Source organism: Heterodontus francisci, chromosome 18, assembly GCF_036365525.1.
Source record: "Heterodontus francisci isolate sHetFra1 chromosome 18, sHetFra1.hap1, whole genome shotgun sequence".
Taxonomy (NCBI): Eukaryota; Metazoa; Chordata; class Chondrichthyes; order Heterodontiformes; family Heterodontidae; genus Heterodontus; species Heterodontus francisci.
In genome coordinates, this window is record NC_090388.1 from 75,612,061 (window position 1) to 75,624,159 (window position 12,099).

Genomic DNA, 12,099 nt, shown 5'->3' on the forward strand with positions numbered 1-12,099 from the left:
TTCTTCCATGGGCTTTAACTTTGCTGATAAGCCTGTGTTATGTGACACTTTATCAAATGCCTTTTAGAAGTCCATATACACATCAGCCACATTACCTTTATCAAACTTCGGTTACCTAACCAAAAAACTCAACCAAGTTAGTTAAACACAATTTGCCCTTAGCTCCAGTTTCCTCCCACAGCCAAAAGACTTGCCGGTTGATAGGTAAATTGGCCATTATAAATTGCCCCTAGTATAGGTAGGTGGTAAGGAAAAAGAGGGACAGGTGAGGATGTGGTAGGAATATGGTATTAGTGTAGGATTAGTATAAATGGGTGGCTAATGGTCAGCACAGACTCGGTGGGCCGAAGGGCCTGTTTCAGTGCTGTATCTCTAAATAAAAAAATAAAAAATAAAACGCATGCTGGGTGCATTAATTAATCCACATTTGTCCAAGTGACTGTTTATTTTGGTCCCGAATTATTGTTTGTAAAAGCTTTCCCACCACCGAGGTTAAACTGATTGGCCTACAGTTGCTGGGCTTATCCTTACACCCGTTTTTGAACAGGAGCATGTTGGGAGTGGGGAGCAAGCGAGTGAGAGTGTGAGAGAGAGAGAGAGAGAGAGACAGAGAGAGAGAAGCACGGCAGAAGCGGTGAGAGAGAGAGAGAGAGAGGAGCATGGAGGGAGCAGAGAGCAGTATGGAGGGATCGGAGGTTTAAAAAGTGCGCCAAAAGCCCAGAGTCGGAGACCGGAGACAGAGCGAGAGAGAGGAACACGGCGGGAGCGGAGAGAGAGAGAGGAACACGGCGGGAGCGGAGAGAGAGAGAGGAACACGGCGGGAGCGGAAAGAGAGAGAGGAACACGGCGCGAGCGGAGAGAGAGAGAGGAACACGGCGCGAGCGGAGAGAGAGGAACACGGCGCGAGCGGAGAGAGAGGAACACGGCGCGAGCGGAGAGAGAGGAACACGGCGCAGCGGAGAGAGAGGAACACGGCGCGAGCGGAGAGAGAGGAACACGGCGCGAGCGGAGAGAGAGGAACACGGCGCGAGCGGAGAGAGAGGAACACGGCGCGAGCGGAGAGAGAGGAACACGGCGCGAGCGGAGAGAGAGGAACACGGCGCGAGCGGAGAGAGAGGAACACGGCGCGAGCGGAGAGAGAGGAACACGGCGCGAGCGGAGAGAGAGGAACACGGCGCGAGCGGAGAGAGAGGAACACGGCGCGAGCGGAGAGAGAGGAACACGGCGCGAGCGGAGAGAGAGGAACACGGCGCGAGCGGAGAGAGAGGAACACGGCGCGAGCGGAGAGAGAGGAACACGGCGCGAGCGGAGAGAGAGGAACACGGCGCGAGCGGAGAGAGAGGAACACGGCGCGAGCGGAGAGAGAGGAACACGGCGGGAGCGGAGAGAGAGGAACACGGCGGGAGCGGAGAGAGAGGAACACGGCGGGAGCGGAGAGAGAGAGAGAAACACGGCGGGAGCGGAGAGAGAGAGAGAGGAACACGGCGGGAGCGGAGAGAGAGAGAGAGGAACACGGCGGGAGCGGAGAGAGAGAGAGAGGAACACGGCGGGAGCGGAGAGAGAGAGAGAGAGGAACACGGCGGGAGCGGAGAGAGAGAGAGAGGAACACGGCGGGAGCGGAGAGAGAGAGAGAGGAACACGGCGGGAGCGGAGAGAGAGAGAGAGGAACACGGCGGGAGCGGAGAGAGAGAGAGAGGAACACGGCGGGAGCGGAGAGAGAGAGAGAGGAACACGGCGGGAGCGGAGAGAGAGGAACACGGCGGGAGCGGAGAGAGAGGAACACGGCGGGAGCGGAGAGAGAGGAACACGGCGGGAGCGGAGAGAGAGAGAGGAACACGGCGGGAGCGGAGAGAGAGAGAGGAACACGGCGGGAGCGGAGAGAGAGAGAGGAACACGGCGGGAGCGGAGAGAGAGAGAGGAACACGGCGGGAGCGGAGAGAGAGAGAGGAACACGGCGGGAGCGGAGAGAGAGAGAGGAACACGGCGGGAGCGGAGAGAGAGAGAGGAACATGGCGGGAGCGGAGTGAGAGAGAGGAACACGGCGGGAGCGGAGTGAGAGAGAGGAACACGGCGGGAGCGGAGAGAGAGGAACACGGCGGGAGCGGAGAGAGAGAGAGGAACACGGCGGGAGCGGAGAGAGAGAGAGGAACACGGCGGGAGCGGAGAGAGAGAGAGGAACACGGCGGGAGCGGAGAGAGAGAGAGGAACACGGCGGGAGCGGAGAGAGAGAGAGGAACACGGCGGGAGCGGAGAGAGAGAGAGGAACACGGCGGGAGCGGAGTGAGAGAGAGGAACACGGCGGGAGCGGAGTGAGAGAGAGGAACACGGCGGGAGCGGAGTGAGAGAGAGGAACACGGCGGGAGCGGAGTGAGAGAGAGGAACACGGCGGGAGCGGAGTGAGAGAGAGGAACACGGCGGGAGCGGAGTGAGAGAGAGGAACACGGCGGGAGCGGAGTGAGAGAGAGGAACACGGCGGGAGCGGAGTGAGAGAGAGGAACACGGCGGGAGCGGAGTGAGAGAGAGGAACACGGCGGGAGCGGAGTGAGAGAGAGGAACACGGCGGGAGCGGAGTGAGAGAGAGGAACACGGCGGGAGCGGAGTGAGAGAGAGGAACACGGCGGGAGCGGAGTGAGAGAGAGGAACACGGCGGGAGCGGAGTGAGAGAGAGGAACACGGCGGGAGCGGAGAGAGAGGAACACGGCGGGAGCGGAGAGAGAGGAACACGGCGGGAGCGGAGAGAGAGGAACACGGCGGGAGCGGAGAGAGAGGAACACGGCGGGAGCGGAGAGAGAGGAACACGGCGGGAGCGGAGAGAGAGGAACACGGCGGGAGCGGAGAGAGAGGAACACGGCGGGAGCGGAGAGAGAGGAACACGGCGGGAGCGGAGAGAGAGGAACACGGCGGGAGCGGAGAGAGAGGAACACGGCGGGAGCGGAGAGAGAGGAACACGGCGGGAGCGGAGAGAGAGGAACACGGCGGGAGCGGAGAGAGAGGAACACGGCGCGAGCGGAGAGAGAGGAACACGGCGCGAGCGGAGAGAGAGGAACACGGCGCGAGCGGAGAGAGAGGAACACGGCGCGAGCGGAGAGAGAGGAACACGGCGCGAGCGGAGAGAGAGGAACACGGCGCGAGCGGAGAGAGAGGAACACGGCGCGAGCGGAGAGAGAGGAACACGGCGCGAGCGGAGAGAGAGGAACACGGCGCGAGCGGAGAGAGAGGAACACGGCGCGAGCGGAGAGAGAGGAACACGGCGCGAGCGGAGAGAGAGGAACACGGCGCGAGCGGAGAGAGAGGAACACGGCGCGAGCGGAGAGAGAGGAACACGGCGCGAGCGGAGAGAGAGGAACACGGCGCGAGCGGAGAGAGAGGAACACGGCGCGAGCGGAGAGAGAGGAACACGGCGCGAGCGGAGAGAGAGGAACACGGCGCGAGCGGAGAGAGAGGAACACGGCGCGAGCGGAGAGAGAGGAACACGGCGCGAGCGGAGAGAGAGGAACACGGCGCGAGCGGAGAGAGAGGAACACGGCGCGAGCGGAGAGAGAGGAACACGGCGCGAGCGGAGAGAGAGGAACACGGCGCGAGCGGAGAGAGAGGAACACGGCGCGAGCGGAGAGAGAGGAACACGGCGCGAGCGGAGAGAGAGGAACACGGCGCGAGCGGAGAGAGAGGAACACGGCGCGAGCGGAGAGAGAGGAACACGGCGCGAGCGGAGAGAGAGGAACACGGCGCGAGCGGAGAGAGAGGAACACGGCGCGAGCGGAGAGAGAGGAACACGGCGGGAGCGGAGAGAGAGAGAGAGGAACACGGCGGGAGCGGAGAGAGAGAGAGAGGAACACGGCGGGAGCGGAGAGAGAGAGAGAGGAACACGGCGGGAGCGGAGAGAGAGAGAGAGGAACACGGCGGGAGCGGAGAGAGCGAGAGAGGAACACGGCGGGAGCGGAGAGAGAGAGGAACACGGCGGGAGCGGAGAGAGAGGAACACGGCGGGAGCGGAGAGAGAGGAACACGGCGGGAGCGGAGAGAGAGAGAGGAACACGGCGGGAGCGGAGAGAGAGAGAGGAACACGGCGGGAGCGGAGAGAGAGAGAGGAACACGGCGGGAGCGGAGAGAGAGAGAGGAACACGGCGGGAGCGGAGAGAGAGAGAGGAACACGGCGGGAGCGGAGAGAGAGAGAGGAACACGGCGGGAGCGGAGAGAGAGAGAGGAACACGGCGGGAGCGGAGAGAGAGAGGAACACGGCGGGAGCGGAGAGAGAGAGAGGAACACGGCGGGAGCGGAGAGAGAGAGAGGAACACGGCGGGAGCGGAGAGAGAGAGAGGAACACGGCGGGAGCGGAGAGAGAGAGAGGAACACGGCGGGAGCGGAGAGAGAGAGAGGAACACGGCGGGAGCGGAGAGAGAGAGAGGAACACGGCGGGAGCGGAGAGAGAGAGAGGAACACGGCGGGAGCGGAGAGAGAGAGAGGAACACGGCGGGAGCGGAGAGAGAGAGAGGAACACGGCGGGAGCGGAGAGAGAGAGAGGAACACGGCGGGAGCGGAGAGAGAGAGAGGAACACGGCGGGAGCGGAGAGAGAGGAATACGGCGGGAGCGGAGAGAGAGGAACATGGCGGGAGTGGAGAGAGAGGAACATGGCGGGAGTGGAGAGAGAGGAACATGGCGGGAGCGGAGAGAGAGAGAGGAACACGGCGGGAGCGGAGAGAGAGAGAGGAACACGGCGGGAGCGGAGAGAGAGAGAGGAACACGGCGGGAGCGGAGAGAGAGAGAGGAACACGGCGGGAGCGGAGAGAGAGGAACACGGCGGGAGCGGAGAGAGAGAGAGGAACACGGCGGGAGCGGAGAGAGAGGAGCACGGCGGGAGCGGAGAGAGAGGAACACGGCGGGAGTGGAGAGAGAGAGAGAAACACGGCGGGAGCGGAGAGGAACACGGCGGGAGCAGAGAGAGAGAGAGGAACACGGCGGGAGCGGAGAGAGAGAGAGGAACACGGCGGGAGCGGAGAGAGAGAGAGGAACACGGCGGGAGCGGAGAGAGAGAGAGGAACACGGCGGGAGCGGAGAGAGAGAGGAGCACGGCGGGAGCGGAGAGAGAGAGGAGCACGGCGGGAGCGGAGAGAGAGAGGAGCACGGCGGGAGCGGAGAGAGAGAGGAGCACGGCGGGAGCGGAGAGAGAGAGGAGCACGGCGGGAGCGGAGAGAGAGGAGCACGGCGGGAGCGGAGAGAGAGGAACATGGCGGGAGCGGAGAGAGAGGAACATGGCGGGAGCGGAGAGAGAGGAACATGGCGGGAGCGGAGAGAGAGGAATATGGCGGGAGCGGAGAGAGAGGAACATGGCGGGAGTGGAGAGAGAGGAACATGGCGGGAGTGGAGAGAGAGGAACACGGCGGGAGCGGAGAGAGAGAGAGGAACACGGCGGGAGCGGAGAGAGAGGAGCACGGCGGGAGCGGAGAGAGAGGAACACGGCGGGAGCGGAGAGAGAGAGAGGAACACGGCGGGAGCGGAGAGAGAGGAACACGGCGGGAGCAGAGAGAGAGAGAGGAACACGGCGGGAGCGGAGAGAGAGAGAGGAACACGGCGGGAGCGGAGAGAGAGAGGAGCACGGCGGGAGCGGAGAGAGAGAGGAGCACGGCGGGAGCGGAGAGAGAGAGGAGCACGGCGGGAGCGGAGAGAGAGAGGAGCACGGCGGGAGCGGAGAGAGAGGAGCACGGCGGGAGCGGAGAGAGAGGAGCACGGCGGGAGCGGAGAGAGAGGAGCACGGTGGGAGCGGAGAGAGAGGAGCACGGCGGGAGCGGAGAGAGAGAGAGGAACACGGCGGGAGCGGAGAGAGAGAGAGGAACACGGCGGGAGCGGAGAGAGAGAGAGGAACACGGCGGGAGCGGAGAGAGAGGAACACGGCGGGAGCGGAGAGAGAGAGGAACACGGCGGGAGCGGAGAGAGAGAGGAACACGGCAGGAGCGGAGAGAGAGAGAGGAACATGGCAGGAACAGAGAGAGAGGAGCATGGTGGGAACAGAGAGAGAGAGAGGAGCACGGCGGTAGCGGAGGTTTAAAAAGTGTGCCAAAAGCATAGAGTCAGAGACCGGAGACAGAGCGAGAAAGACAGAGGAGCATGGTGGGAGCGGAGAGAGAGAGAGGAACACAGCGGGAGCAGAGAGAGAGAGGAGCACATCGGGAGGAGAGAGAGAGGAGCACAGCGGGAGCAGAGAGAGAGGAGCACAGCGGGAGCAGAGAGAGAGGAGCACAGCGGGAGCAGAGAGAGAGGAGCACAGCGGGAGCAGAGAGAGAGGAGCACAGCGGGAGCAGAGAGAGACAGAGGAGCACAGCGGGAGCAGAGAGAGAGAGGAGCACAGTGGGAGTGGAGAGCGAGAGAGGAGCATGGCGGGAGCGGAGAAAGAGAGAAAGGAGCACAGCGGGAGCGGAGAGAGAGAGAGGAGCACAGTGGGAGTGGGAAGCGAGAGAGGAGCATTGCGGGAGCGGAGAGAGAGGAGCACAGCGGGAGCGGAGAGAGAGAGCAGCACAGTGGGAGTGGAGAGCGAGAGAGGAGTATGGCGGGAGCAGCAGAAGCGGAGCAAGGAAAAATCGAAAAGTGACACAGAGTGACGTCACAATCAACAGGGAGAACAAGGAAACAAAGAGTCGGCCGGGGTGAGTATGCAGGTAAGCTTTTAATTTAATTTAAATCAAACATAGCATCAAGCAGATAGGTGATATGGTTTGGGAAAAGCTACCTTTTTGGTGAGTATCTAGTAAATGATTAAGGTCCATTCTAATCATAACGTTTAAAATAGTAAAGGAAGTAGTGGTGAGCTTAATAAAATATGTTAAAAAAGGAAAACAAAATAATTGAATAAAATAATTAAGTAGTTACTTAAAACCCATTAAGGATGGCAAGACAGGTGATGTGTCACGGCTACAGCATGTGGGAGCGTCTGCAGTAAGTGTTTGCAGCTCAAAGAGCTTCGGCTCAGAAACGTTGAGCTGGAGTCCAAGCTGTAGACACTGCGACATATCAGGGAGGGGGAAAGATGCCTGGACATTTTGTACCAGGAGGTGGTCACACCCCTTAGGATAGGGTCTTCTGATTTGGTCAGTGGTCAGGGACAGGAGAGTGTGGCTGCAGCTGAGGCAGGTAAGGGGACCCAGAGGGCAGGAGTGCAGGAGTCTCAGCCTTTGCGATTGTCCAACAGGTATGAAGTTCTTTCAGCTTGTTTGGATGAGAGTGGGGGCTGCAGGGTGGATGAGCAACCTGACCATAACCTTATGGTGCAGGAAGCCATTCAAGTGGAGGGAGAAAAAAAGGAATGTAGTGATAGTAGGGGACAGTATAGTTAGGGGGATTGACACTGCTCCCTGCAGCAAAGAGCGAGAGTCCAGATGGCTGTGTTGCCAGCCCGGTGCCAAAGATCGAAACATCTTTTATGTTCGCTGCCAGTCTCTTCTCATACTCTCTTTTGTCTTTTTTCACTTCCCCTTTGAGCTTCCCATATTCAGCTTGGTTTTCAACTGTAATATCAACCTAACATCTGTCAAATGCACCATTTTTCTGTTTTATCTTACTTTCCATCTCTTTCCTCATCCAGGGAGCTCTGACTTTGTTTCTCCTACCTTTCCACCTCATGGGAATGCACCTCAACTGTACTCTATTCATCTCCTCGTTAAAGACAGCACATTGCTCAGTTACAGTTTTGCCTGCCAATCTTTGATTCCAGTTTACCTGGGCTAGTTTAATTCTCCCACAGCGAAATTAGCCCTCCTCCAATTAAGTATTTTTACTCTAGATTGCTCCTTGTCCTTTTCCATAGCTAACATAAACCTTATGATACTATGATCAAAGTCCCTTAAATGTTTGCCTGCTGACACTTAATCTTGATCCATCTCATTCTCCAGAACCAGATCCAGAAATGCCTTCTTCCTCATTGGGCCAGAAATGTACTGATCTAGAAAATTCTCCTGAACATACCTGATTAACTCTGCCCCCTTCTCTACCCATTACACTATTACTACCCAGTCTATATTAAGATAATTCAAGTCCCCCACTAAAACTACTCTATAATTCTCACACCTCTCTGTAATTTCCTTGAAAATGTATTCTTCTGCATCTTTCCCAGTAGTTGATGGCCTATATCATACACTCAGTAGTATAATGCTCCCTTTACTGTTTCTTAGCTCTAACCAAATAGATTTTGTCCTTGACCCCTCTAGGACAGCCTCTCTCTCCAGCACTGTAATGTTATCCTTAATCAATACTGCTACCCCTCCTACTTTCTTTCCTTCCCTCGCTTTCCTGAACACCTTGTATCCAGGAATATTTAGTACCCAGTCCTGCCCTTTTTTGAGCCAGGTCTCGGTTATCACCACTGATATCATATTCCCACATGGCTATCTGCACCTGCAGCTCACTAATCTTATTTATCACACTCCACACATTTATATACATGCACAGTCAACCTAATTTCCCCCTCACTCTGACTCTACCTAATACCTTACTATTTCTTACTCTAGTGCCATCTGTCTCTCCCAATGTTTTGTGCACATTTTTTTTCCCTCTCTAATATTAGCTCCATGCCAAGTTAGTTTAAACCTTCCCCAATAGTACCAGCAAATCTTCCTGCAAGGATATTGGTCCCAGCTCTGTTCAGGTGTAACCCATCCAGCCTGTACAGGTCCCATCTCCCCCAGACCCGGTCCCAATGTCCAAAGAATCTGAAGCCCTCCCTCCAGCACCATCTTTCCAGCCATACATTCATCTGCTCTATCCTCCTTTTTCTATACTCACTAGTGTCTGATACAGGGAGTAATCCAGAGATTACTCTGAGGTCTACCTTTGAGGTCCTGCTTGCTAGTTTCTTTCCTAGCCCCCTATAATCTGCCTGCAGGACCTCATCCCTCTTTCTACCTATGTTGGTACCAATATGGATCACAACCGCTGGCTGTTCACTCTCCTCCTCTGAGTATTCTGCAGCTCTCAGTGGCATCCTTGATCCTGGCACAGGGAGCCAACATACCATCCTGGATTAACGACTGTGGTCAAAGAAAAGCCTGTCTGTTCCCTTATCTATTGAAACCCCAATCTATAAAGCTTTCCCAATCTTCCTGTTGCCTCGCTGTACAACTGAGTCAGCGTTGGTGCCATGGACTTGATGCTGGCTGCAGTCTCCAGAGGAGCCATCACTCACCAGAACTCAGAACTGAATACTGGTTCAGAACTGAATACTGGTTGGAGAGTGCAATGGATTCGGGGACTCCTGAGTTACCTGCCTGGTTCTCCCCCATTCCCTCTCTGCCTGCATACCTTTAAGCTGTTGGGTGATCACATCTATAAATGTGCTAGCCACAAAACGCTCAACCTCACAGATGTACCGCGGTGATGCCAGCTGCTGCTCAAGCTCTGAAACCCGGAGCTCAAGTTACTGCAGCTGGTGACATTTCCTGCATATGTGCTTGTCCAGGATATATGAGAAGTCTCCGGGAGTTCCCACATGGAACAGGATGGGCACTCCACAGGACCAAGTTAAGTTAGACCTGCTCCCCAGCTCCCTCTCCATAGCTTATTAAATTGCTGGACTTTTCTTCTCCCTAACTCCAGGAGCCCAATTGCTGCCCCAGTGGAGAGCAAATAACTCAGCACAGACTGCACCTCAAATCTAGAAGCTTCTGATCCCTACAGCTCAGCTTTATACTACCTAAGCTATCGAGGCCATAGAGTCATACAGCACAGAAACAGGCCCTTCGGCCCACTGTGTCTGTGCTGGCCATCAAGCACCTACCTATTCTAATCCTATTTTCCAGAACTTGGCCCGTAGCCTTGTATGGTATGAGGTGAGCTTGATATAAACATTTCTCTCCAAACCTATTCATAAACCTACTTTTAGCAGAATATCCGCCAGAGAACCAATTACATGCAGTGCTCCATCCTTCTTTCGAGGATCGCCACTTGGGTCTGTCAAGATCTGGTAACAAAAGCTCATCATCTTCGGCAAAACCTACAGAAGTCAAATCAGTTCAATGTAACACAACAGCGGAATTTGTAACATAAATAATTACAAATATTTCAAGTTAATTTTGTCTGACTTCAGATCATTTATATTGCAATCTTCATTAGTCTATGAGGGGGGAAAAATGGGAATTGAACATTAGAACAGGCGTTAGGCTATGCTGAAGAACTTAAAAGTTGATCTGTAAGCATTATACAAGGTTTTCTCATCAGTAGCATGCAAATGCTTGCTACTTGCTTCAGAAGGTATGATTCCTCCTGCTCTTCTCCTCCTCAGAGGAGGGATTTATTCCTCTCCTTCACAATTAGCAAACATGGCAGCAGAGCAGATAGGTGGGTGGCCTGCTCTCAGGCCTCTACAATTCATTCTGAACCCATGATGACAGAAAGGCTGGTCCAGGAATGGCTCTCTTCTATCTGGGAAGGCACCTAATCTCCATTCTGTACTTCCCCAGGCCGCATAGCCTAGATCAGAAACCTGTTATGACCAGGTGAGAAAGATCTCTAGGGGTCCCTCTCAGCTTTCACCTGGTCTTACCATAACAGGGTTTAATTTTAAACACACTGTTTTTAGTTCCCCCTTGGTGAATCCTTGTTCATCACTTCCCAATTATAAGGCAAATAAACCAGCACAAACAGGCTTTCTTAGGTTTAAAGAAGAAAAGCAGAAATTTATCAAACTTAAACTCTAATTCAGCTGACGCCTACAGATACACAACGCGCCCACGCTAGCATTTATAGGCCATACACATATGCAGATAGAGAGAGAACAGAGCAGAAGAAATAAAGTGGAAAAATTTGAGGCAATATCTGAAGAGTTGGTGTTATGGTTCTTCGAGCTCACTGTCGAGTCCTTGACTGTAGATAGATCTTGCTTTTTGCTGGGGCCCAGTATTCTTCATAAACCTTGTTCGCTTTAGGAGACTTTTCTCTCTTGGGGTTCCTGTGTCTTCAGTGGATTCAAAGGCTTGTGAGAAAGAGATGGAAGCAGCCAAGAGAGAGATCTTCTCGGTCCATGAGCAAACAGACACTTGTTCAAACTGTTTGTACAAATTCAAAAAACTCAGGTTGCCCAGCAGGTTAGTCATGCGACTAGCTGGTTTGACCATGTCTGTTTGTCTATTCGGCCATCTTAGCAGTCAATATGGAATGCGAGCTCCCACACCTTCAACGTCTGGTGATCAAAGGTCCATCATGGGTGGAGTGTGTCAGGAATGGCTGCTTTGTCCTTCCAAATACTGTCTGTTAATATGCAATTGTCTTTTCCAGCCATGGCTGATCTGTGTAACAAGTCCTTTCTTCACTCCAGTAACAGTTAAAAATCAATGTTCATGACAAAATTAATATGCCTCATTCTTGGCAGGTGGGAGCCTAGCATAACACCTCCACCCACAGTGGAATGAAATGCCATTTGAGAAAAGAGCATTTCATTAAAAGAGTCGAGAGAAAAAAAAAACATGCATTTCTCTCATTCATTCCCATTCATTCATAAATCCTAAAACTTATTACAGCCTGTCTTCTCTTGGTGCATGTGCTGCTTTAATTGCCCCCTTTTTATCATCCCAATAAACATATGGTTCTTTTTTTCCGGAAAGTTTCTCTTCCGTTTGCCCATTTCCATGGCTGCCTAGGGTCTTCGTTCCTGCTGAGGTAATTTTTTTTTTAAAGTCAGTAGTGGGCGGGTCTATCCTGAACTCACTCTCAGTGCTTTGCTGAGTCATGCAAAGGCTTTTGACTTCAGGGGATGGGTGGTTCACTTTTTTTCTGACTGTATGGGAGGATTCCTGCGAATCTCCCCTTTGTCACAGAGGACACTCCTGCCTGTAGGTATTTGTGCAGACTCTACTGCACTCCCCTGTGGCACTTTGACTAGGTGAGGCATCACCCTCACTGTTTCTCTGCCCCCACGGGGTGTTTCTTTATCTCTGCAGGTTCCTGTAAATGCTGTCAGCAACACTGATGGGGTGCTTCTAGTGTCTGCATTTACATAGGAGGATGTGGGGTCTAACTTTTCTACTTTTTTGGGGTTGACTGACTGGACAGTAGGGGTTGTCATCCGAAATTCCTCCAGGACTTCCTTTTGCCTGATCTCTTGGTCACTTTTTCCCCTTC

The 12,099-nt window shown here is 54.7% G+C and overlaps 1 protein-coding gene across 4 annotated transcripts in view; it reads right to left on the bottom strand.

Moving 5' to 3' along the window:
• The window catches only part of ipo8 (importin 8), a 236,565-nt gene that overhangs the window by 85,137 nt on the left and 139,329 nt on the right, over positions 1–12,099 (bottom strand). For all 4 annotated transcript variants that reach the window (XM_068051011.1, XM_068051009.1, XM_068051008.1 and 1 more), the window contains one exon: positions 9,860–9,976. In XM_068051011.1, coding sequence (XP_067907112.1) covers positions 9,860–9,976 — 117 coding nt within the window. The remainder of the gene's footprint in view (positions 1–9,859; positions 9,977–12,099) is intronic.